Below are 27,369 nucleotides of genomic sequence, written 5' to 3' on the forward strand. Positions count from 1 at the left end.
GTTCAAGTTGAAGCTGAAGAAAATTAAAACAAGTCCAGGAGAGAGAAAGCACAACCTTGAATATATCCCACCTAAATATAGAGACCATCTAAAGAATAGATGTGACACAGTGAACACTAATGACCGAAGACCAGATGAGTTGTGAGGTGACATTCAGGACATCATACATAAAGAAAGAAAAGACCAAAGGGGATGTCAGAAAAGACTCTGAAAGTTGCTCTTGAACTTATAGTAGCTAAAGTGAACAGAAGGAATGATGAAGTAAAAGAGCTGAACAGAAGATTTCAGTGGGTGGCTCAAGGAAGAAAAAATAAAGTATTATAATGAAATGTGCAAAGAACTGGAGTTAGAAAACCAGAAGGGAAGAATATGCTCAGCACTTCTCGAGCTGAAAGAACTGAAGAAAAAATTCAGGCCTCAAGTTGCAATATTGAAGGATTCTATGGGCAAAATACTGAACGCTGCAGGAGGCATCAAAAGAAAATGGAAGGAACACATAGAGTCACTGTACCAAAAAAAATCGGTCAACTTCCAACCATTTCGGGAGGTAGCAAATGATTGAGAACCGATGGTACTGCAGGAAGAAGTCCAAGCTGCACTGAAAGCATTGATGAAAAACAAGACTGCAGAAGTTGACAGAATACCAACTGAGATGTTTCAACAAATGGATGCCAAGAAATTTGGAAGACAGCTACCTGGCCAACTCACTGGAAGAGATACATATACATGCCCATTCCAAAGAAAGGTGATCCAATAGAATGTGAAAATTATTCAACAATATCACTTAATATCACACACAAGTAAAACTTTGCTGAAGGAAATTCAAAACTGGTTGCAATAGTACATCGACAGGGAACTGCCAGAAATTCAAGACAGATTGAGAAGAGGACGTGGAACCAGGGTATCATTGCTGATGTTAGATGGATTTTGGCTGAAAGCAGAGAATACCAGAAAGGTGTTTACCTGTGTTTTATTGACTATGCAAAGGCATTTGACTGTGTGGATCATAACAAATTATGGATAACATTGCAAAGAACAGGAATTCCAGAACAATTAATTGTGCTCACGAGGAACCTGTACATAGACCAAGAGGAAGTTGTTCAAACAAAACAAGGGAATAATGTGTGGTTTAAAATCAGGAAAGGTGTGTCAGGGTTGTATCCTTTCACCATACTTGTTCAATCTGTATGCTGAGCAGATAATCCAAGAAGCTAGACTGTGTAAACAACAACACAGCATCAGGATTGGAGGAAGACTCATTAACAACCTTTGATATGCAGATGATACAACCTTCCTTGCCGAAAGCAAAGTGGACTTGAAGCACTTAAGCTATGGATTACACCTCAACTTAAAGAAACAAAAGTCCTCACAACTGGACCAATAAGCAACATCATGATAAACAGAGGAAATATTGAAGTTGTCAAGGATTTCATTTTACCTGGATCCACAATCTACGCCCACGGAAGCAGCAGTCAAGAAATCAGATGACGTATTGCATTGGGCAAATCTGCTGCAAAAGACCTCTTTAAAGTGTTAAAAAGCAAAGATGTTGCTTTAAGGACTAAGGTGTGCCTGACCCAAGCCATTGTATTTTCAGTCACCTCATAGGCATTGAGAAAGTTGGACAGCGAATAAGGAAGACTGAAGAAGAATTGATGCCTTTAAATTATGGTGTTGGTGAAGAATATTGAATATACCATGGATTGCCAGAAGAACAAATAAATCTGTCTTGGAAGAAGTACAGCCAGAATATTTTTTAGAAGCAAGGATGGCGAGCGTCATGGATTATGTCCCCCCAGAAATGTGTGTATCAACTTGGTTAGGCCATGATCCCCAGTATTGTGTGGCTGTCCTCCATTTTGTTATTGTAATTTTATGTTGAGAGAATTAGGATGGGATTGTAACACCACCCTTACTCAGGCCACCTCCCTGATCCAAGGTAAAGGGAGTTTTCCCTGGGGTGTGGCCTTTTATCTCTCATGAGAAATTAAAGGAAGGGGAAGCAAGCACAGAGTTGGGGACCTCATACCAGCCAGAAAGCAGCACCAGGAGCAGAGCGCGTCCTCTGGGCCTGGGGTCCCTGCACCTGACAAGCTCCTCAACCAGGGGAAGATTGAGGACAAGGACTTTCCTCCAGAGCTGACAGAGAGAGAAAGCCTTCCCCTGGAGCCAACGCCCTGGATTTGGACTTGTAACCTACTAGACTGTGAGAGAATAAACTTCTTTGTTAAATCTATCCACGTGTGGTATTTCTGTTATGGCAGCACTAGATGACTAAGACAGTGAGACTTTGTCTCACTTACGTTGGACGTGTTATCAGGAATGACAAGTCCCTGAAAAAAAGACATCATGCTTGGTAGAGTAGAGGGTCGGTGAAAAAGAGGAAGACCATCAACAAGATGGATTGACACAGTGGCTGCAACAATGGGCTCAAACATAGCAATGATTGTGAGGGTGGTGCGGGACCGGACAGTGTTTCATTCTGTTGTACCTAGGGTCACTGTAAGTCGGAACTGACATGACGGCACCTAGCCACAACAGCAACAATGAGTATGAAGGAGTTTGCACAGTACCTGGAACAGAGGGTAATCATTATTGTTTTTATTTTAGATAAGTTTACATTTCCCTCCCATCAACCACTGGAAAATAGCCTGAGACCCCAACGAGCGCACAGAAGAAAGCTGGTGAATTGTGTCTTCTTTGACTATTGAAATCTGATTAAAAAAAAAACAAACTAGTTGCAGTTGAGTCAGTTCTGACTTGTGTCAATCCCATGTTTGCAGAGTAGAACTGTCCGATAGCGTTTTCTAGGCTGCAGTCCTTATGGAAGCAGATCGCCAGGTCTTTCTCCCATGAAACGAATGGGTTAAGTTCGAACCACCAGCCTGGAGGTTAGCAGCTGAGTGCTTAACCATTGTGCCACCAGGGCACCTTGAACCCCTGCTATCCCTGCTCTTAAGCAGAGTCCCTGAGTGGTGCAAACAGTTAGAAAAATCAGGCACTGAAAACCCCGTGGAGCACAGTTCTACTCTGACACACGTGGGATTCTCATGAATCGGAGTCGACTTGATGCAACTGGTCTGGTTTTTTGGTTTTCTACTCTTACGCAGGCGTGCACGTGTGTTTGTGTGTGTTCTTTATTTTTATGACTTTGGCTTCTTGAAAAATTCTAACTCATTTGTACTGTCCATGGACCCACATTCTGGACTTCTCCAATTTGTCCTCCATGATTGGATTCAGATTAAACACCTTCAGCAAGAAAACTGTCAGTGATGTTTTTCCCATGACAGTTCCATCCTGAGACACACGATGTCAATTTGTCCCGTTACCAGATTGAATTGTGTCCTCAGGAAGTCCTAGCCCCTGTACCAGTGAATGTGGTCTTGTTTGGAAACAGGATCTTTCTTTGGAAATGTAACTTTTTTTGAAGAAAGTTAACCAGGTCATACTGGAGTTGGAGTGATGTCTTATAAAAGGGGAGAACCGACACAGAGGGGGGTCCCACGGGAGAAAACACTATGTGAAGATACATTTAAAAGCCAAGGAATGCCAAGAAACATCTGGTCTACTGGAAGCTGGAAGAGACAAGGATCTTTCCCTAGAGTAGACAGAGCATGGTGTTAACACCCTGAATTTAGACTTCTGGCCTCCAGAGAATAAGTTCCTATTCCTCAAAGCCATCTGTTGTTGTTAGGTGCCGTCGAGTCAGTTCCGACTCATAGCGACCCCATGCACAACAGAACGAAACACTGCCCGGCCCTGCGCCATCCTCGTGATCGTTGTTATGCTCGAGCCCATGGTTGCAGCTACTGCGTCAGTCCATCTCATCGAGGGTCTTCCTCTTTTTCGCTGCCCTTCTATTGTACCAAGCATCTAGGTTGTGTTATTTTGTTTCAGCAGTCCTAGGAAACGAAGACAGTGGTGCTTTGTTTGATTGCTTGGTTTTGGCGATAACAACCAGGTCTTTCTTCTGTAAAAGTGTCTTTTCTCCTTTTGTAATTAGTCAGTGGGTTATTCATTTGTTCATGGCAAGCAAGCAGATATTACCTGACAACTTATTCTGTGCCTGGTCCTGTGCTGGGTGGTGTAGGGGACACTGCAGTGACCAAGCCAGCCCCAGCCCTGCCTTCTTTGAGACTCCCAGTCCACTGGAGGGAGAAACAACCATCCCCAGAGGGTGACAACCCAAAATCATTGGGGCTGGGATGGAGAAGCCTAGGGGACTGTGGGGTTCATATAGGGGGAGACAAAGTCAGCCTGGGTGGTCAGGGAGGACTTCCTGGAAAAGGAGGCATCCTGAGTGTGAAAATTCAGGATGAGTGGGGAGCAAGCGTTGCAGGCAGACATAACAGCATGTGCAAAGGCCCAGAGGGAAGAGAAGGCAAAGGGTCTGAGCACCGAGTGAGGTTCAGCTGGAAACTGCCGGAAACATAGCAATGGAGTGGATCCCATGGGCTCTTGCAGCCATTTTAAGGAGTCCAGGCTTCCTCCTGAGAGCAGTCAGAGGCTACTGTGGGGCCTGATGCAGGAGAGAGCCTGGGCTTCAGTCCACTTTTATTTTGTGAATGATTAGTTCTCGGGGTGGAGTGTGGACTGGGGATGCTTCGTGGAAAGCAGCAGTGTGACAGGGAGGTGTGGGGGCAGGATCCTGGTGGGAGAGGGAGGCTGGAATGGGCTAGGGAGCTGGGGACAGGGCTGGGACATATGAGACCTGGTGACAAATCAGGTGAGGGGGTGAGGACCCAAGATAATAATGCTCAGGCTTCCACCAGTGTTGTGTCTGTGTGTGTGTGTATAATTAATGTTTATTTTGATTCTCAGTTTGAAGAATGAAATCCTTTGATGAGGCTTGTAATGCAAATCAAGGAGCCCTGGTTAAGTGGCTCAGCTCCCAGCTGCTAACCAAAGATTCAGCTGGACCAGGGCTTCGAATGCGTCCTGAGAATTTGCCTTTCCACCCCAGATATACTGAATCAGAATTTACAGTTTAACGAGACCCCCAGGTGATTCTTATGTGTAATAAATTTTGAGAACCACTGCTCTGCTAGTGGCTCTCAGAACTGGTCCCTCACCAGCGGCATGAGCATAGCCTGGGAAGTTGTTAGAAGTGCAGATTCTCAGCAGGGATTCGAACAGGATCAAACCGGTTCAAAGCCCAGGTTCGAACCCACCAGCTGCTTCCCAGGAGGAAGATGTGACAATCTGCTTCCCTAACGATTACAGCCTTGGAAACCCTATGGGACAGTTCCACTCTGTCCTACGCGGTTGCTATGAGATAGAATCAACTTGACAGCAAGGCATTTGGTTTGGTTTGGGTTTATAATGCAAAGCAGCGGTTCCCAGCCCCACCTCACCCAGCCTGGGTCCATTCTCCTTTCACACACTCTGGGTCCTTTTTTCTCTTTGTTTCTAGGTGGGTGCTTATCCTGCCTTGCCTCATATTTTTTCTTTTTTTTTAAGCAGCTTTATTGAGGTCTAAAAGACCCAAAAAACCAGTTGCTGTTGAGTCGATCCCAACTCCTGGCAACCCCACGTGTGTCAGAGTAGAACTGTGGTGGGGAGTCCACAGGGTTTTCAACGGCTGATCTTTCAGAAGTAGAAAGAAAGTAGGCCTTTTGTCATGGATTGAATTGTGTTCCCCAAAAATATCTGTCAGCTTGGCTAGGTCATGATTCCCTTGTATGATTGTGTGGTTGTCTGCCATTTTATCTTCTGACGTGATTTCCCTATGAGTTTTAAATCCTATCACTATGATAATTAGTGGCAGTTATATTGATGAGGTCTAGAGGATTAGATAGTGTCTTAAGCCAATCTCTTTTGAGATATAAAAGAGAGAAGCAAGCAGAGAGACATGGGGACCTCATACCACCAAGAAAGCAGTGCCAGGAGCAGAGCGCATCCTTTGGACCTGAGGTTCCTGCACTGAGATGCTCCCAGACCAAGGGAAGACTAACTAGAAGGACCTTCCTCCAGAGCCAACAAAGAGAGAAAGCTTTCCCCTGGAACGGACTCCCTGAATTTGGGCCTATAACTTACTAGGTGGTGAGAGAATAAACTTCTCTTTGTTAAAAGCCATCCACTTGTGGTATTTCTGTTATATCAGCACTAGATGACTTAAAAACCCCAAAACCAAACCCACTGCCATCAAGTCGATTCCGACTCATAGCAACCCTACAGGACAGAGTAGAACTGCTCCATAGAGTTTCCAAGGAGCACCTGGTGGATTTGAACCTCTTGGTAAGCAGCCGTAGCACTTAACCACTACACCACCAGGGTTTCTAGATGACTTAAGATACCTTTTTCTGAGGCACATCTGGGTGAACTTGAGCCTCCATCTTTTGGGTTAACAGAAGAGCGTGTTAACCGTTTGTACCACCCAGGGCCTCCTATTGAGGTATCAGTGATATACAATGCCCTGCACACATATAGAGTGTGTGGTGGGATGTGGTGACATATGTACATGCCCATGACACACTCACCACAGGGAAGATGGTGAGCATACCTCAACTCCTGTTAGTGTCCTGGGGTCGCCCCAACAAAGCACCACAATCGGGTGGTTTAAAACAACAGGGATTTATCTGTCCTCTCAGTTCTAGAGGCCGGAAGTCTAAAATCAAAGTGTGGGCAGGCTCTTTGATGGGGAAGGTCCTTCCTCACCTCTTCCTAGTTTCTGGTGGTTCCTGGCAATCCTTGGCGTTCCTTGGCTTGTAGATCTCTAGCTCCAGTCTCTGCCTCCATTGTCATATGGCCATGTCCCTCTGTCTGTCTCTCCCTCTGTGTCTCTTCTCCTCTTTTATAAGGACACCACTCATATTGGGTTAGGACCCACCTCACTCCAGTATGACCTCATGTAAACTCAACTGGTAACACCTTCAAAGACCCTATTTCCAAACAAGATCACGTGCACAGGTACTGGGGGTTAGGGCTTCAACATATCTTTTTGGGGGACACAACTCAACCCATAACACCCCCCCCAAAGTCTCCTCAGGCCTGTTTGGAATCCCTCCCCACTGTTCTTCCCCAGGCAACCACTGATCTGCTGTCTCTCACCGCAGGTCACAAATTCTAGGGTGCATGGCCCATAAGCACATTGCCATCAAGTCGATTCCAACTCATACTGACCATATAGGACAGAGTAGAACTGCCCTGTAGGATTTCCAAGGAGCACCTGGTGGTTTTGAACTGCTGACCTTTTGATTAGCAGCCGTAGCTCTTAACCACTACACCACCAGGGTTTCTGCATGGTGCATAACAGCTGGATAATCCCTCTGCAAAAACCCTTGTTTTCTCTTTGGCTTCCTGCCGTGGGTGCAGCCAGGGAGAGCAGGAGCTGTGGCTGAGGTGCCTGGCTGGCTGGTGAGGCGGGCGTCACTGCCGGTTATGGGAAAGAGCAAGGCCAGCCTGTCCTGACTTCACAGGCCCCCACCCCGATTTCACGGTGGGGCCATTCACAGTCTTGTGTGTGGCGTCCCAGTCTTTTTTTTTTTTTTTAATTGAGGTAAAATTCACATAAAATTAGCCATTTTATTTGTTTAAAATTTTTTAACCATTTTAAAGTGGGCAATTCGGTGGCATGTAGTACAGTCACAATGCTGTGCAACCACCACCTCTGTCTAATTCCAGAACAATGTCATCACCCCAAAATAAAATCCCATTCCCATTGTCTTAGGCCGGGTTCTCTAGAGAAGCAAAGCCAATGAAGCATAGGGAGGGAGAGAAAGAGAGAGAGAGAGAGACTCATATCAAGGAAACGACTCACGAAGTTGTAGAGGCTAGAAAGTATCAAGTCCGTGGGCCAGGCTGGAGGCTTCCCCTGACTCACGTAGCTGCGGGGGCTGGTGAATCCCAGGATCAGCAGGTAAGCTGCTAGTTCAAGGCCCAAGAACCAGAGGTCAGGTGATGAGCCAGACGCAGGATCCAGAGTGAGCAAAAACCGGCGAGCTTTGCCAGAAAGTCCATATATATTGGATGCAGGCCACACCCCCAAGAAAAATCCCTTTCAACTGATTGGCCGCTCGTAGCAGATCTCTTCATGGATTTGATTACATTATATCAGATCTCATTACAGAGGTGATTACGTTGTTACATTGCTGCCAGACTACATCATAACTGCCAGACTACTGAGAATCACGGCCTAGCCAAGTCGACACACAGCCTTAACCATCATACCCATTAAGAAGTCACTCCCCATTCTTTTCTCCGCTCAGCCCCTGGCAACCACTTATCTACAGGTTGTCTCTATGGATTTACCTGTTGTAGACACTTCGTATAAATGGAACCGTGCAATACGTGACTTTTTGCGTCTGGCTTCTTTCACTCAGCATCATGTTTTTGAGGGCCCTCCATATTGTAGTGCATGTCAGAGCTTCATTCCTTTTTTTAAAATATATTTTACTGTGTTTTTGGTGAAATTTTACACAGCAGTTTAGTTCCCCATTCAGCAGTTCCTACACAAGATGATCAGTGATATTGGTTACATTCGTCACAAGATGTGAACATTCTTATTTCCATGCTGGTTGTTCCGTTTCCATTAATCTAGTTTCCCTGTTCCCTTACGTTCTCATCTTTGTTTTAAAGTAATTATTGACTGTTTGGTCTCATATAAGTGATTTTTTTAAGGAGCAAAGTACTTACAGGTGATTTTATTTTTTGAGCCAGTTTCTTATTTAGCTACAAGGTGACCTCACGGGTTTGTTTCAGTTCAAAGTTGGAAGACTATCTCAGGGAAATCAATAGTCTCAACAATCCAGTAGGTCTGGTTTTGTTTGTTTGTTTTTTAGAAATTTGAGGTTCTGTTCCACATTTTTCTTCCATTCTATCAAGGTCCATCTATATTGTGGCTCTGATTAGAACAGAAGGTAGCGGTAGCCGGGCACCATCTAGTTCTTCTGGTCTCAGGGTAGATGAGGCCATGGTTAGAATTTCATTCCTTATTAATGGTTGAATAATATTTCCATTGTATGGATGTACCACATTTTGCTCATTACTGGTTGGGTGAAGTTGAGCCAGTCACTGTACTTTTGTGCCTGAAAACAGAACCTCCCTCATAGGTATGATGAGAATGAATTCAGTTATTCAGGCAAAACACTTAGGAAGGTGCCTGTTGTTGTTGTGTGCCGTCGAGTTGATTCCAACTCGTAGTGACCCCATGTGACAGAGTAGAACCGCCTCATAGGGCTTTCTAGGCTGTAATCTTTACAGGACCAGATCACCAGGTCTTTCTCCCTTGGAGCAACTCAGAGGGTTTGAACCACCAACCTTTGGTTAGCAGCCGAGCACTTAACCATTGCACCACCAGGACTCCTGCTAGGAAGATGCCTCTAAAAACCAAAAAATTCATTGCTGTTCAGTCAATTCCGACTCATGGCACAGAGTAAATCCTCAGTAAATATTACATTTTGCCATCATTGGTGAAGACTGCCTCACCAGAAAGAGAAACTGTCTTGGGCCAACAGAAGCAAACAAAGAATATATTGAAAGGATAGCAGGTAGCTCACTGGAGGCCAAGGCTATAGTTAGGAACCTTGGAAAGTCTATAGTTTGGGGCATCAATGCCGTAACCAAAATCCATTGCTGTCAAGTTAATACCGACTTACAGCGACCCTATAAGACAGAGTAGAACTGCCCCGTAGGGTTTCAGCTGCTGCAGTCCAAAATTGATCGAACATGCAATCAAGATGCATTGATAATTACCGGTGATTGGAATGTGAAAGTTGGAAACAAAGAAGAAGGATCAGTAGTTGGAAAATATGGCCTTGGTGATAGAAACAATTCCGGAGATCGAATGATAGAATTTTGCAAGACCAACGACTTCTTCATTGCAAATACCTTCTTTCACCAACGTAAACGGTGACTATACACATGGACTTCGCCAGATGGAACACACAGGAATCAAATTGACTACATCTTTGGAAAGAGGTGATGGAAAAGCTCAATATCATCAGTCAGAACAAGGCCAGGGGCTGACTATGGAACAGACCATCAATTGCTTATATGCAAGTTCAAGCTTAAACTGAAGAAAATCAGACCACGAGAGCCAACATATGACCTTGAGTATATCCCACCTGAATTTAGAGACCATCCGAAGAATAGATTTGATGCATTGAACACTAGTGACCGAAGACCAGATCAGTTGTGGAATGACATCAAGGACATGATACATGAAGAAAGCAAGAGGTCATTGCAAAGACAGGAAAGAAAGAAAAGACCAAGATGGATGTCAGAGGAGACTCTGAAACTTGCTCTCGAACATCGAGCAGCTAAAGCAAAAGGAAGAATCAATGAAGTAAAAGAACTGAACAGAAGATTTCAAAAGGCGGCTCGAGAAGACAAAGTAAAGTATTATAATGACATGTGCAAAGAGCTGGAGATGGAAAACCAAAAGGGAAGAACACACTTGGTGTTTCTCAAGCTGAAAGAACTGAAGAAAAAATTCAAGCCTCGAGTTGCAACAGTGAAGGATTCTACGGGGAAAATATTAAATGATGCAGGAAGAATCAAGAGAAAATGGAAGAAATACACAAGAGTCATTATACCAAAAAGAATTAGTCAATATTCAACCATTTCAAGAGATAGCATATGATCAGGAACCGATGGTACTGAAGGAAGAAGTCCAAGCTGCTTTGAAGGCATTGGTGAAAAACAAGGCTCCAGGAATTGATGGAATATCAATTGAAATGTTTCAACAAATGGATGTAGCGCTGGAGGTGCTCACTCGTCTATGCTAAGAAATATGGAAGACAGCTTCCTGGCCACCTGACTGGAAGAGATCCATATTTATGCCTATTCCCAAGAAAGGTGATCCATTTCCACAATTCCACCGAATGTGGAAATTGTAGAACAATATCATTAATATCACACGCAAGCAAAATTTTGCTGAAGATCATTCAAAAACTGCTGCAGCAGTATATCGACAGGGAACTGCCAGAAATTCAGGCTGGTTTCAGAAGAGGACGTGGAACCAGGGATATCATTGCTGATGTCAGATGGATCCTGGCTGACAGCAGAGAATACCAGAAGGATGTTTACCTGTGTTTTATTGACTACGCAAAGGCACTCGACTGTGTGGATCATAACAAATTGTGGGTAACACTGCGAAGAATGGGAATTCCAGAACACTTAATTGTGCTCATGAGGAACCTTTACATAGATCAAGAGGCAGTTGTTCGGACAGAACAAGGGGATACTGATTGGTTTAATGTCAGGAAAGATGTGCGTCAGAGTCGTATTCTTTCATCATACCTATTCAATCTGTATGCTGAGCAAATAATCTGAGAAGCTGGACTATATGAAGAAGAACGGGGCATCAGGATTGGAGGAAGACTGATTAACAACCTGCGTTATGCAGATGACACAACCTTGCTTGCTGAAAGTGAAGAGGACTTGAAGCACTCACTAATGAAGATAAAAATCCTCACGACTGGACCAACGAGCAACATCGTGATAAACAGAGAAAAGATTGAAGTTGCCAAGGATTTCATTTTACTTGGATCCACAATCAACAGCCGTGAAGCAGCAGTCAAGAAATCAAAAGACGCATTGCATTTGGTAAATCTGCCACAAAGGACCTCTTTAAAGAGGTTGAAGAGCAAAGATGTCACCCTGAAGACTAAGGTGTGCCTGACCCAAGCCATGGTATTTTCAATCGCATCCTATGCACGTGAAAGCTGGACAATGAATAAGGAAGACCGAAGAAGAGTTGACGCCTTTGAATTGTGGTGTTGGCGAAGAATATTGAATATACCATGGACTGCCAGAAGAATGAATAAATCTGTCTTGGAAGAAGTACAGCCAGAATGCTCCTTAGAAGCAAGGATGGCGAGACTGCATCTTACATACTTTGGACATGTTGTCAGGAGGGATCAGTCCCGGGAGAAGGACATCATGCTTGGCAGAGCACAGGGTCAGCGGAAAAGAGGAAGACCCTCAATGAGGTGGATTGACACAGTGGCTGCAACAATGGGCTCAAGCATAACAACAATTGTGAGGATGGCGGAAGACCAGGCAGCGTTTCGTTCTGTTGTGCATGGGGTCGCTATGAGTTGGAACCGACTCGACGGCACCTAACAACAACAATGATCTTTTCAGAAGCAGACTGCCACACCTTTGGTCCTCAGAGCGGCTGGTGGGTTCAAACCACTGACCTTGTGATTAGCAGCCCGGCACTTAACCACTGCACTGCCAGGGCTCCTTTGCTGTAACCAAGGAGCTAAAAATGTGTAATTAATGATGCCAAAGGAACCCAAGTTTATTTCCTGCCCCTATAACAGAACCCTGGTCGCGCAGTGATTAAGAGCTCAGCTGCTAACCATGAAGGTCAGCAGCTGGAATCCACCAGCTGTTCCTTGGAAAGGCTATGGGGCAGTCCTACTCAGTCCGATAAGGTCACTAGGAGCTGAAATCAACTCGACAGCAACGGGTTTGGTTTTTTGTGGCTTTTAAAAGAGAGCCAGGCAGGTGAACAGGTGGGCAGGGCAGCCCTCCTCCACACACTGCCAAAGTTACATTCATGTCAACAATATATGAGAGTTTCCATTACTCTCTGTAACCTCTTAACCACTTGGTATCGTCTGTTATTTTTGATTACTGTAATCATTCTAGTGGGTGTGAAACACTAACTTATTGTGCTTTTAATTTGCATTTCTCTAATAGCTAATATGTTGAGCATCTTTTCATGTGCTTATTTACCATTTATATATCCTCTTTGGTGAAATGTCTATTTTGATGGAATGCCCAGGGTAATTGGGTAGTTTATTTTCTTATTGTTGAGCTTTAAAAGCTCTTTATATATTCTGGATACAAATTCTTTATCAGAGGTATGATTTGCAAATATTTTCTCCCAGACTGTGGCTTATCTTCTCACTTCTTTAAATTTCTTTTACTGTGGTGAAAATATACACAGCAAAACATCAGCCAATTCAACAATTTCTACATGTACAATTCAGTGACATTGATTACATTCTTTGAGCTGTGCAATCATTCTCGCTACCCTTTTCCAATCCTTCCGCCACCATTAACATAACCTCACTACCCCTAAGCAGTAACTCCCCTTCCCCCCGCCCTCCCACCCCAGCTAACCACTAATAGTCTTTGGTTTCTGTGTCTTTGCTTATTCCATATAAGTGAGATCATACAGTATTTGTCCTTTTGTGACTGACTTGTTTTGCTCAGCATGATGTTTTCAAGGTTCCTTCGTGTTGTGGCAAGCATCAGGCCTGCGTTGCTCTTTATGGCTGAGTAGGAGTCCATTGCATGTGTGTACCAGATTTTGTTTATCCATTCATCCGTTGATGGACATTTCAGTTATTTGCACTTTGGGACTATTGTGCAAAGTGCTGAGATGAACGTTGGTGTACAGGTTTCTGTTTGCCATACATCATCTTCTAGCCCCCCAAATGCAGCATTCGTATCAAAAAAATCAGGATAATTATTACATACCCACAAACCCATTATCACCCCTAATATTTAACGTTAATTCCTTAATATGATCAATATTCCAATTTGCCCAATTGCCACAATAATGGCCTTTTACAGTTGGTTTGTTTACAGTTTGGTTATGTCTCAATCTCTTCATGTAGAACAGTTTCCACCACATGTATAATCATTTTTTTCTCATGCAAATGAGTTGCTAAAAAAAGCAATTCAGCCAGCCCCCCTGTTGGTTGGGAAAGGAGGAACTTACTGAGCAGAGGAGACCACGGTCAGGCCAGAAGATCATGGAGAGGCCCTGGGTGGTTCAAATGGGTAACGTGTTCGGCTGCTAACCGAATGGTTGGCAGTACAAATCAATTTTCTCCTAATCTGTAGGGTGTCTTTTCACTTTCTTGATAAACTCCTTCAGTGACAAGCATTTCCTTTTTATGAGGTCCCACTTATCTATTTAGTCTTTTGATGCCTATGCTCTTGTCGTCATATCTGATAACCAGTTATTAAAAACTAGGTTCTGCAGCTATGCCCTTATATTTTCTTCTAAGAATTTTATGGTTCGAGTCTTGACATTTAGGTCTTTGATCCATTTTGAATTAGGTTTTGTGTATGGTGCGAGGCATGGATCCTGGCTCATTCCTCTGCGTGCAGAAATCCAGTTTTCCCAGCACCATTTATTGAAGAGGCTTTTCCTTTCACATGGAATGGACTTGGCACTTGTTGAAAATCAGCCAACCATAGATTCATGGATTTATGTCTGGACTCTCAATTCTATCCCATTATACCAGTACCAGGCTATTTTAATTACTGTGGCTTTATAATATCTTTTGAAATCAGGAAGTGTGAGTCCTCCGACATAATTATTCTTCTTTAAGATTGCTTTAGCTATTCAGCATCCATTGCCCTTCCATGTAAGTTTGAGGATTGGCTTTTTCATTTCCGCAAAGAAGGCTGTTGAAATTGTGATGGGGATTGCATTGAATTTATAGCTCGCTTTGGGTTGTATTAACATCTTTACTATATTAAGCCTTCCAATCCACCAACACAGAATGTCCTTCCACATTTCTTTAGTTCTTCTTTCATTTCTTTGAGTAATGTTTTTTAGTTTTCTGTGTACAAGTCTTTCACCTTCCTGGTTAAATTTATTCCTAGGTACTTTATTCTTTTGAAGCCCTGGTGGCGCAGTGGTTAAGAGTTCGGCTGCTAACCAAAAGGTCGGCAGTTCAAATCCACCAGCCGATCCTTGGAAACCCTATGGGGTAGTTCTGCTCTGCCCTGTAGAATTGCTATGAGTTGGAATCGACTTGATGGCAATGGGTTTTGGTTTTTTATTCTTTTAGACACTATCGTAAATGATAATGTTTCCTTAATGTCCTTTCTGCTTGCTCACTGATGATAAATAGAAACCTGACTGATTCTTGTGTGTTGACCTTGTACCCTGTCTTCTCACTTTTTCCAAACCCTCTGTTTTTAATGACCTCTTGCCTTCTTCATATGTGATGTCCTTGATGTCATTCTACAACTCGTCTGGTCTTTGGTCATTAGTGTTCAATGTGTCAAATTTATTCTTGAGATGGTCTCTAAATCCAGGTGGGATATACTTACGGCCATATTTTGGCCCTTGTGGACTTGTTCTAATTTTCTTCAGCATCAGCTTGAACTTGCACATGAGCAATTGATAGTCTGTTCCACAGTCGGCCCCTGGCCTTGTTCTGACTGATGATATTGAGCTTTTCCATCATCTCTTTACACAGATGTAGTCAATTTGATTCCTGTGTGTTCCATCTGGAGATGCCTACGTGTATAGTGGCCATTCATATTCATGAAAAAGGTGTTTGCAATGAAGAAGTCATTGGTCTTGCAAAATTCTATCATGTGATCTCTGGTATCGTTTCTATCACTAAGGTCATATTTTCCAGCTACCGAGCCTTCTTCTTTGTTTCCAATTTTCCTTTTCCAATCGCCAGTAATTATCAATGCATCCTGATTGCATGTTCAATCAATATCAGACTGCAGCAGCTGATAAAAATCTTCAGTTTCTTTATCTTTGGCCTTCATTAAAATAAGGAAGAAATGTGCTGTTATCATCTTTGAGTTCCCTCAGCACAAGTCATAGCCATGCCCCCCAAGTCCTGTACCCTGAATCCTCTTCGCCTTCTAACTGACCCTCAGTGACTTCTCAGAGAGTGTAGGGAGTGAGTTCAGGGTCCCTTTGTGGACATGCTCCCTCCACCCATGCCGAAGTCTGCGAGCATCATTAGGTCGCTGGGAGAAAAGATTTCTTAGTCTTGGCTAGTCTCTCTTTCAGGTGTTATTTCACAAGAAGGAGGTTAAATTGATTCCGGCAGAAAGCTAGAATGAGAACAAACAGTCATGACACCTTGAAATTAGCAGCCTCAGGCCTGTTTGACAAGGTGCCAAGGTCAAGCCTGGCTGCCTGTATTAGTTTTGTAGTGATGCTATAAGGAGGAGCTTCTGGGTGGGTTTGAAACCACCATCCTTTTTAGTTAGTAGTCAAGAAGCACTTCACTGGTTGTGCCACCCAGGGCCTCCTCCACAGGTATTAAAAAAAAAATTCTTGGCTGTCGAGTCAATTCTGATTCATAGTAACCCTAGAGGACAGAGTAGAACTGCCCCATAGGGTTTCCAAGGAGTGGCTGGTGGATTTGAACTACTAACCATTTTGGGTAGCAGATGAATGCTTAACCACTGTGCCACCAGGGCTCCTCCACAGGTATAGAGTTTAGGATTCCAACTCATATTTTTGGGAGACAATTCAATCCATAACACTGCCCAAGGGCAAGGATGAGAAATACCAGAGATGGGTGGCTTTAGAGAACAGATATTTATTTTCTCACAGTTCAGGAGGCTAGAAATTCAAGTTCAGGGTTTTACCTCTGGGAGAAGATTCCTGTCTTTCCCAACACTTCTGCAGCCCCAGCCTTCCGTGGTTCTCTGACAGTCCTCGCTTGGCATCTGCCTTCACCTTTGTGTGCGTGTCTCTGTGTCTAATCTCTTTTTATAACTCAGCAGTGATTAGGTTTAGGATACACCCTACACTGACGTGGCCTTATTAACATAGCAAAGAAAACCCTATCCCAGACAGGACTGCATCCACAGGTATAAAAAACAAAACAAAACCATTTGCAGTTGCCACGGAGTCAATTCCAACTCATAGCAACCCCGACTGTGTCAGAGTAGAACTGTGCTCCGTAGGGTTTTCAATGGCTGTGATGGTTGGGAAGTAGATGGCCAGGTCTTTCTTCCGAGGAACCTCTGGGTGGGTTTGGCATTGCCAACCTTTTTTAGTTCGTAGTCAAGCACTTAACCGATTGTGCCACCCAGGGACTCCTCCACAGGTATAGAGGTTAGGATTCCAACACATATTTTTGGGAGACACAGTTCAGTCCAAGGGCAAGGAAGAGAAGACAGCCTGGTGGAATGGCATTGTACTGCAGCATTGATTCTCTTTAGTCTCACCAGTCGTTGCAAGTGAAACTCACCTGGAACAGACCTGGAAGGCTGCTGACAACTTGGAAGTCAGGCTCGTTTGAGTCAATGAAAACTTCTCATTGAAATATGCCTACAGCAAAATGTGGAAACCCTGGTGGCATAGTGGTTAAGTGCTACGGCTGCTAACCAAAAGGTCGGCAGTTCAAATCCACCAGGTGCTCCTTGGAAGCCCTGTGGGGCAGTTCTACTCTGTCTGTGGGGTCACTATGAGTCAGAATTGACTCGATGCCAATGGGTTTTTTTTTTTTTTTTGGTGAGAGCAAAATGTGGAGTCACCCAGATCAAGAAACAGAACCTAACCAGACCCCCAGAAACCCTGTTGTACCCCCCTTCCAGCCACTGTCCCCTCTTTCCCACCTGTCACCAAGGAAACCACCATCCTGACTTCTAACCCCGTGGATTAAGTTTGCCTGTTTGGGGACTTTACATAAATGGGACGTCACAGCGTGAACTCTTGTGTGTGGCTTCTCTGACTTAACATTACATATGGGAGACGTATCCAGGTTGTGGAAACCCTGGTGGCATAGTGGTTAAGTGCTACGGCTGCTAACCAAGAGGTTGGCAGTTTGAATCCACCAGGCGCTCCTTGGAGACTCCATCGGGCAGTTCTACTCTGTCCTATAGGGTCGCTATGAGTCGGAATCGACTCGACGGCACTGGGTTTTGGTTTTTGGTTTATCCAGGTTGTTGTGTGTAGTTGCTGTTCACTTCTCATTGCTGTCGAGAGTTCCATTGTATGTATCTTTTGCCCATCGTATTGGGTTGTCTTGAACCTTTTATACGTTGAGCTGCTGTGAACATCCAGGTATATGTCTGGTACGTATGCACACGTTTCCATTGCATGTACCTTCGTGAGCAGAATTGCTGAGTCACAGGGTGTTTGCATACCGCCATCCAGCTTCCAAAGAGTGTTGTCAGTCACTCTCCTCCAAAATGTGATTGCACCGTATCCTTTGCGGTCCTTAGGATGTCTGGGTTTTTCTTTCAGCCGTTCAGATGTGTGTGTAGTGCTTTCTCTTTGTGGTTTTAATTTGTATCTTCCTGATGTGTAACAGAGTTCAGCATCTCTTCAGAAGTATGTTGACCATTCAGATGGCCTGTTTTTTTTGTTGTTGTTGTTGTTGATTTGTGACTTAGGAGAACCCATGTGTTACAGAGTAGAACTGCTCCATGGGGTTTTCTGGGCTGCAGTCTTTAAAGCAGCAGATTGCCAGACCTGTTTCTTCCTTGGTGCCACTGGGTAGGTTCAAACCGCCAACATTTTTTTTAATTATTTTATTTTATTGTTGTTGTTAAGAATATACACATCAAAATATACACCGATTCAAGTTTTTACATGTAGAACTCAGTGATATTGATCATTCTTTGAGTTGTGCACCATCCTCACCCTCCTTTAGCAAATTGTTCCATTCTCACTAACATCAACTCCCTGCCCCCTAAGGTTCCTATCTAAACTTTCAAGTTGCAATTGTCAGTTTTGATCCCATATAAATAGTTCTAAAAAGAGCATAATGCTCAAGGCAGACATTTTTTTACTAAACTATTGTTTGGTTTTAAGAAAACTTCAGGAAATATTTTTGGTTTAAAGTTTAAAGATTTTCTCAGGGCAGTAGTTTCGGGGATTCATCCAGCCTTCATGGCTCCAGAAAGTCTGACATGCATGTGAATTTGAGATTCTGTTTTGCATTTCCCCCCTTTTGATCAGGATTTTCTATAGACTCTTTGATCAAAATCCAGCTGCCAATCTTTAGGTTAGCAGCCAAGTGCAAACCATTTGCACCACCCAGGGACTGTTGCTCTCTTTTGTGATTCGGGCCCTTCTCTGTTGGGTTATCTGTCTTTCTCTTATTGATTTGCAGAAGGTCTTTGCATATCCTGAATCTTCTTTGTCAACTGTATTCCATATGTCTTTCCCCAGTCTTTTTCACTGTCTTGAAGGTGTCTTTTGAGGAACAAAAATTCTTAATGTATTTGATATATCAAACTTTCCCTTTATGGTTAGTGCTTTTTATCTTTTCTTTCACAAATATTGCTGAACTCAAAATTATGAAGATAATTTCTTTTTTTCTAAAAGTGTTATTTTTATGCCTTTAATGTTTTGATCTACCATCTCTATGGAACTGATTTATATGTATCATGTGATGTAGGCATCAAGATTTATGTGTGTGGATGTTTCTGGATTCTCTATTTCCCATTGGCCTGTCTATTCATGTGTAAATACCACCCAGTTTTGATGTTAATAGCTTTATATCTGATAGTGGAAGTACTTCAGCTTTGTTTTTCTTTGGTATTGCTGTTCTTGGCCCTTTGTATTTTCATACACTTGTTTTTACTTCTTAAACATATTTTATTATTTTTTAGCGAAGTTTTAGATTTAAAGAAAAATTGTGCAGAAAGTGCAGAGTTCCCATAGCCTCCCTCTCCCCCCATCACAGTGCACAGTGCTCCTATTATTAACATCTAGCATTTGTGTGGTGTATTTGTTACAACTGATGAACCAATATTGATATATTTTTATGACCTAAAGCCCACAGTTTACATTAGGGTTCACTCCGTGTTGTACAGTCCTGTGGGTTTTGACAGATGCAGAATGTCAGGTGTCCACCATTGCAGTATCACACAGAACAGTTCCACTGCCCTTAAAATGCCCTAGGCTCCACCTGTTCATCCTTTGCCCCGTGCAGCCCCTGGCAACCAGTGATCTTTTCACTGTCTATACTTTTGCTTTTTCCAACATGTCATATAGTTGTAATCATATAGTATGTAGCTTTCTCAGACTGGCTCCTTACACTTAGCAATATGCATTTTGGGTTCTTCACGTATTTTCATGGCTTGAGAGCTCACTGATAACTTCAGTTATCAGTGAATAATACTGCATTGTATGGATGTACCACTGTTTTGTTTATCCATTCACCTACTGAAGGGCATCTTGCTTCCAGTTTTGGGGAATTATGAACAAAGCTGCTATCAACATTCATGTGCAGATTTTTATGTGGACACACATTTTCAACTCATTTGGGTGAATACTGGGGAGCACCGTTGCTGTATCATGTGATAAACCTGAGTTTGGCCTTGTAATCCATGTACATTTTAAGTCAGTTAAGGGAACCTGCTTAGACTCGCATTGCTGTTGTATGAATCTGTGGATGAATTGATACTTTTACAATACAGTTGATTCCAATCCACTACGAACCCTTCATAGACTCTTCCCATAGAGATTACAAAAGTTGGCAACACACCCAGCCTCTTTTATGAATCAGTCTCACTTTGACACCCCAACGTGACAATGACTGCAAGAAGGGAAAATTCTAGTCCAACTCTGTCATGAACCCAGGCACAAATATCCTAAACAAAATATTAGCAAATCAAATCCACCGATATATAGAAAGGAAAATACATCACACAAACAGGCTCCGCTTCAGAAACCCAAGTGTGGATTTAAAGAGAATTCATTTGTGTAATTCACCATATTTACAAGAAAAAAAGAAGAAAACTTACTATCATTTAGATAGGTGCAGAAAAATTGTTTGATGAAAACAGACACCCGTTCATGATAAAAACTCTCAGCAAACTAGGAATAGACAGGACTTCCTTAATTTGATAAAAACCTACTGCAATATCATACTTTCTTCTCTGGTATTGCAAAGCAGCCAAGGAATAAAGGGCAAAGGAACTGGAAAGGAAGGAAAAAAACCTCTTATTTACAGATGACTAGGTTGGTTGCGTAGTGGTTAAGAGCTACAGCTGCTAACCAAAAGGCTGGCAGTTCAAATCCACCAGGTGCTCCTTGGAAACCCTATGGGGTAGTTCTGCTCTGTTCTACAGGGTCACTGTGAGTCAGAATCAACTGGATGGCAATGGGTTTGTTGTGTTTGTTTTGTTTAGGTTGTATATGTAAGAAGCCCTGGTGGCACAATGGTTAAGGGGTTGGCTATTAACTGAAAGGTTGGTGGTTTGGTGGTTTAAACCCACCCAGTGGCTCTGTGGGATAAAGACCTGGTGATCTGCTTCTGGGAAAATCCCAGCCAAGAAAACCCTGTGGGGCAGTTCTACTCTGTCACGTGGGGTTGCTGTGAGTCAAAATCAACTAGACAGCACCCAACAGGAACAAAATTATATATATACAATTAAAAGAATCTACAAACTACAGGAACTAATAAAAAATAAAAATTAACTTGGCAATGTCACTGGATACAAAGTCAATATAGAGAAATAATTCATTCCTATTATCAAACAAATGAAATTTTAAAATGATGCTATTCAAAATAGTATCCACAAATATCTAATACATGGGAACAAACTGAACTAGGTATATGCAAGACCTCGACTCTGAAAACTACAAAGCATAATTCAGATAAAATGTAAAAGACCAAAATAAAGAGAGAGAGCCATGTTTACAGATTAGAAGATTCAATATTGTAAAGATGTCCGATCTCTCCAAACAGATTTATAGATTCAAGTTAATCCCAGTTATAATTTCAAAAGCTTTTGTGTAAATTGATACACTGATTCTGAAATTGACCCAGATTGAGTTTGCCTCGTTCCCAGGTCAAGGTTAGAGTAGACCATCTGCCTGCTGTTTAATGATGGTTGTGATACCTTCTTTCAGGGAGAAGTGTGGATTCTGCCCAGGACCTGGGCACTGAGCTGCCTTGTTGAACCAGTCCCAGGGTTTTCACCTTGACCATGCCCATCGGGGCAGCCAATAGGGCTCCTCACACCAGAGACTGGGATGTTTTTACATACCTCTTCAACCCTTCGCATTCATCTAAGGGAAGCTTGTCCTGGCCTGCCCTGGAGTATGGACTTCCGCTTCCTGTCTTCCCAAATTGGACTGACCTTCTGGCAAGTCTTCTCGATCTGGGTCCTGCTGCTGTTTAAGTACCTGCCCCAAGGGTGCAGTGCCAAAGGAACCAAAGCTTAGCTCCATTGCGTGGTGTCTGCTGAATCATTTAGATAAATTACAGACAGACAATAAAACAGTCTCTATATATTTTTTTTTTTTTATGAAAATAGTAAGGAGCCCTGGCGGCACAGTGGATAACCCCGCTGCTAACTGCAAGGTCAGTGGTTTGAACCCATGAGCCACTCCTCGGGAGAAAGATGTGGCAGTCAGCTTCTGTAAAGATTACAGCCTTGGAAAACCTATGAGGTAGCTCTATACTGCCCTGTAGGGTTGCTATGAGTCGTGATGGACTCGATAGCAGTGGGTCTGGTTTTGTTTTATGAAAATAGCAGAGGCTTGGGGAGCCTTGGAGAAGCTAGTTCATTCTAGACATGAGTCTGGAGAGATGTACAGGGGTCTTCAAAATTATGCTAATAATTTTAGCCTTTATTCCAAGGGCACTGTGAGCCATGGCCAGTTCTGAGCAGGAGGAAGGTCAGGGTCAGATTTTCACTTTAGATAGATCCCTCTGGCTGCTGTCAGGGGGCTGGATTGATGGGGGCAAGACTGGGGCAGAGAGACCAGGGAGGAGGCTGGGACAGCAGCTGGGTGGAAGAAGAGAGGCTGGACTGGGGCAGTGGCTGTAGGGGAGGAGAGGAACGAGTAGAGGGTCCCAGAAGAGACACTTCCTGGGAGTTGGTCCCCAGAGTTGGTCCTGCCTTGATTTTGGCATTGGCCAGGTACCCTGCTCCAAAGCCTCATGTTAGCATGACTAACATAACTGACCACACACTCAGCATTTGCAATCAATTCACTTATCAAAATGCAGATCCAATACAGATAAGTGGAGCCTCTAAACCTGCCTGTATGTTTGGAATGTTTTATAATAAAATTTGTTTCAAAGGAAGACTTAATGAAAATTATAAACATGGTTGCTAAAAAAAAATCGTAGAAGTTTTGAAAGGAAAATTAGTGACAGTGCCCAAAACATGGAGCAAAGAAGAGTGATGGATAAACAGGAAAGTCGAGACCCATGGAGGGTCAGTACAGGACAGCCACCCTCTCACTGGGAAGTGTTCTAGAAGAGTACAGAGAGAAAAGGAAGAGGAGGAAATGCATAAGACAAGAAATATTCCTAGGACTAAAGAGAGGAACTGGGTTCTGATAGAAGAGTGGCAAGTATGGGAAATGAGAGAGACTCACTCAGTGCAATGTCAGTGCCAAAGAGATGAAGAAAAGCACCTCTCCCCACTCTGGGTAATGGAACTAGGCCTCCAAACTTTGGAGGGAATGTGATTTTGAACCTCTAATTCTGGGCCAAGAAACTATCATCTAGGTTATTGTGAAGGTGGAAAAATATATTTCAAACATGCAAGGATTCAAAACACTTACCTACCAAGCATCCTTTCTGAAAAAGGTACTTAAGGATAAACTTCAGAAAAACTGGAGTAGAATTCGACTAAGAGGAGGACATGGGTTTCCCACAGTGTGAAGGAGAACAGTTTGAAGATATCCTGGGAGGACAGCCCCACCTCAGCCTAGAGAGCAGGCACTGTATCCACAGTCAACTATTTTATAAAAAGAACAGGAGCAAGATGCTGAATGATCTTGGTTACATGGTAAGTTAAGCATTTGTGGGTCACATCTCGCAGTTTGAGAAACACCACTCGGGGAAAACTGAAAGCTTCATACAGTAAAGTCAAGGTCTAAAGATGAGAAAACTAAAATGTGCCACAAAGTGAAACAACTGGTGAATGTTTAGAGCTGCCAATTAATGGTAATGCTTCAAATAGCACTGACTTAGTGAAATAAAATTACATCTTCATTATGGATCCCTGGTGATTAGTGTTTACATAATCGTAATATTAAACATGCTCTATATTTTTATTTTTAGACTCAGCTTATGGAAGAAATACTGAAAACTTATAACCTAAGACACCTTGATGTGGTAAAAATAATAATATAGCAGATGGACCATAGGCGGTGAAGTGCAGGAAGAGAGTGGAGGGCAGTTAATATATTCGCAGGTACAGGTGTGGAAGTTGAGGCAATAGGCATGTTATTTAAAATGTTTACAGTAAAAAATAAAGATAAAAATCTTTTGTAAAAGTTGGGAAGGTGGAGGGAAAGAAATAGAGTATTCCATATATTTCATCGTGGAGGTGGCAGTGGAAAATCAAGTCACAATGTTTTCTCATTGTGGTAAAAATATATATAACAAAACATTTGCCATTTCAACACACAATATTTTTAAAAATTCAATTTAGTCAAGCAAGAAGTAGAAGGATAAACTTACTATTTGTTATCATAAGGTTAAAGTAGAAGAAACAAACGCAGAAAAGATCCAAAGTGTGTTCATCTTTGAGGAGCAGGATGAAAGGTGGAGGTGGGAAGGCAGACTTCCGTTTTTCAATTTACTCTCTTCTATTTCCCCCATATACGAGTTTTAGTTTTCTAACTAAAAGGAAGAAAGGGTAATTATTGATCAGAGTGTGGTTGCTATGGCGGATAATTGGAGGGGAGGAAATATAAAACGTTATCAGAAATTCATTTGCAATGAGCTGGATGGAACTTTTCCACCCAATCAGTGCATGAATCCATGGGTGAATATTAATGAGTCCTGGAGCGAGTCAAAAGGTCCCTGGGTGCTAAACCAGTTTGCCCTTGACTGCTAACGTAAAGGTTAACATAAAGATTGGCGGTTCGAATCCACCCAGAAGTCCAGCATCAACTCTACTCCTCTGTTGAGTTTATAACGGTACAAAGGCTGAGAAGCCTTGTTTACGTAAGTGGTTAGGTGAGGAAGGGGTAAGCGCTGAAACCCGCACAGTGCACACGCTTCTGGAGCCCAGAACTGCCAACTCCTCCTTCGCGGGAGGAGGGAGAAGCCCGGCTGGCCCTGGGCTGGAGGGGTGGCGGGGGAGAGGGTTGTGGAAGGAGCAGCGAGAGCCAGCTTTACACCTTCTGTGGACTTTGCTCCTGGAAGTCCTGTGACCCTTCCAGGGTCGTGGCCCCTAGTCTGAGCACCTCCCCTCCAGAGCTGGGTTTTTCATCCCTGGCGGCTCCTCAGAATCTTCTGGGCTCTTTTAAAAGACGCCCTCGGAGCCAACCTAGGGTGGGTGGCTTGATATCCCTGGAGTGGGGCCAGGCTCAGGTCTTGTTTTAAAGCTCCCTCCGCACCCCCAACCCACCCCTGGTGATTCTGGCTGCGGCGGCCCATTGTTCCCCCCCCCCCCCGGAATACCGAAGCACGGAGGGGCGGGGCTTGCAGGGGACTCCCTGAGCGCGGCCTGACCCCTGTCTTCCCCTGCAGTGTACCACTGGGTGGAGATGCGGACCAAGATGCGCATCATGGGCTTACAGGGCGCAGCCATCAAGCCGCTGAACGAGGAGGCGGCCGCCGAGCTGGGTGCCGAACTGCTGGGCGAGGCCACCATCTTCCTCTTGGCCAGCGGCTGCCTGGTGCTGGAGTACTGGCGCCACCAGAAGCACCAGCGCCACAGGCAGCTGGAGCACAGCGCCGCCTGGGACGCGCTGCAGGACGAGGTGGAGCACCTGTCGCTCATGCTCGAGGCGCTGCAGGCTCAGGTGCAAGCGGTGCCGTCGCAGAGCGCCCTGGAGGAGCTGCGGGCGCAGCTGCAGGAGGTGCGCACCCAGCTCGGCGCCCGGGACGCACCGCCCGCGCCCTCCGCACTGCCCCTGGTACCACCCACAGCCTTGGCACCGCCTGCATGTCCTGCCGCGCCCCCGGCACCACCCGCGGCGCCGCCCACATGCCCGGTCACGCCCCTGGCACTGCCTGCGCCCCAAGCAGAGCCCGCGAAATAGGAAGCCTCAGGGTTCTCTGGGCCTTGACCCAACAGTTGTCTGGGCTGCGACGTCCGACTTGGCCTTCTCTCTGCAAATCTCCTGCCCAGACTGACCCAAATGGCCCCTCCCGGTCCCTTTCGGGGCAAAGGCGACCCAGGACTGGGGCTGCTCCAACAGGCATTTGGTAACCTCCCTACTAACCTGCCTAGTTACCACTTAGATCTCCACTCCCCCTGGTAGGACATTCGAACAGGGACACCCCCTCCCCCAGCCCATTGGTTTTGCACTTTGGAATGGAAAGGGTGCCTTCCTGTGCACCTGACTCCACAAATTCGGGCCCAGCAGGACATCCTTCTCACTCTTTTGGCAAAACAAAACTGCATCCTCTCGTTGGATTTATCTAATCTTTCATTCTGTCACACACATCCCCCCCCCCCATTTACCTGAGGGGTGATCCCTTCCCTAGGACGCTCATCCGTTACACAAGAACACCCCGTTCCTCCTCTTCATTGGTACAGACCGGTGTAATGAAAATGCGGAAACTTCCAATGGACTTAGCTACCCGTCATCTTCAATCCACCTAACTCGTTAGGTGGAAAAAAATTACAAAAACAAAGATCTTGGACTGCCTTAGCTCCAGTGAGTCACTCTGCGGCGCTACCTCTAATCCACCCTCAACTGGGATTCTCCCCTACCTAAGTGGATTATTCCAGAAGATCCTCCCTCCATCCTTTAGTCTGTGGCACAGTCCACTGGAATGGCAGGGTCTTCCTGCTAGATTCCACCCCATCTCCCATCCGCGGTCTGTTCCAGCAGGACACGGTCCCTTGGGGTGGGAAAATTGATCCTGACTTGGGCTAATCCCTCCTATCTTCCGATCTCAGCTCCCTATTTACCTGTCTCCAAAGTCCCTAGACCTTTCTACCTTCCTTGTCTCCTCCTCTTCAGTAATCTTTCATGGGGACCCACCTGCCCCCACACACACCCCCACCTCACCCCCCCCATCTTCCATTCAAATCAATTCCTCAGACTACTCAGGGATCCCCCTTCCCTCCTTCCTGGCTTTGGACTGGTCCCACAGTCCCCCTTTCTCAAACAGTGGCCTCCAATGGGGCTACCTGCCGCAAATCTCCGAGCTCCCCACCCCACCCAAATGGAATATTCCACCAGCCAGTGTTACTGACCCCACCCGCTGCCAACCTATTGAGCCACTGAAGGGGGGGGGGCGTATGAGCCCTTTGAGTTCTGTTTTTTCCGGACTGTAAATATTTCATAATTACAACAGCACTGGGGTGAAGAAGTTATCTTAAAAATGTATCTGAGAACCAAGATGTGCGGCTGCAAATGGGTACAAAGCTCATTAAAATGGGAGGAGCTGGGTGGGCTCTGGTGGAGAGGAGGCAGAGTTCTCCTAGGAGCCCTTTCGCAGTGGAGAAACTGAGGCCCAGGGAAGGCAAAAGAACTTGCCCAAGGTCACATAGCTGATGAGAAGCAGCCCAGGCTCCTTCCTCCAGGGTGGGGGAAGTAGGTGGGGCAGGGGGAGGAAGCTGCCTGGTAAGGGACTGGAGGAGGAAGGACTGGAGGAAGGGTGGAGAACCAAAACCAAAAAACCACTGCTTTCGAGTCATGGTGACCCTAGAAGACAGAGGCGAACTGCCCCATAGGATTTCCAAGGCTGTCATCCTTACGGAAGTAAACCACCCTATCTTTTGCACTCAGAGCGGCCGGGGGGTTCC

General features: G+C 44.5%; 1 protein-coding gene and 1 long non-coding RNA gene across 3 annotated transcripts in view; one reads left to right on the plus strand and one right to left on the minus strand.

Moving 5' to 3' along the window:
* LOC126085046 (optic atrophy 3 protein-like) overlaps positions 1 to 26,813 on the plus strand; it is a 48,573-nt gene extending 21,760 nt beyond the window's left edge. The window contains exons 1-3 of one of the 2 annotated variants that reach the window (XM_049899993.1): positions 13,438 to 13,743; positions 21,548 to 23,442; positions 25,137 to 26,813. In XM_049899993.1, coding sequence (XP_049755950.1) covers positions 25,154 to 25,651 — 498 coding nt within the window. In that variant the 5' untranslated portion in view covers positions 13,438 to 13,743; positions 21,548 to 23,442; positions 25,137 to 25,153 and the 3' untranslated portion in view covers positions 25,652 to 26,813. Of the gene's footprint in view, positions 1 to 13,437; positions 13,744 to 21,547; positions 23,443 to 25,136 lie in introns of those variants that run through there. The other variant, XM_049899994.1, reaches the window with a different exon arrangement.
* LOC126085047 (uncharacterized) lies at positions 15,689 to 25,257 on the minus strand. The gene is made up of 3 exons (XR_007519164.1): positions 25,185 to 25,257; positions 24,120 to 24,281; positions 15,689 to 15,777 (listed from the first exon to the last, which is right to left on the minus strand). It is a non-coding gene; the product is annotated as an uncharacterized LOC126085047 (long non-coding RNA).
* Positions 26,814 to 27,369: the final 556 nt, after the last annotated feature.

Source organism: Elephas maximus, chromosome 11, assembly GCF_024166365.1.
Source record: "Elephas maximus indicus isolate mEleMax1 chromosome 11, mEleMax1 primary haplotype, whole genome shotgun sequence".
Taxonomy (NCBI): domain Eukaryota; kingdom Metazoa; phylum Chordata; class Mammalia; order Proboscidea; family Elephantidae; genus Elephas; species Elephas maximus.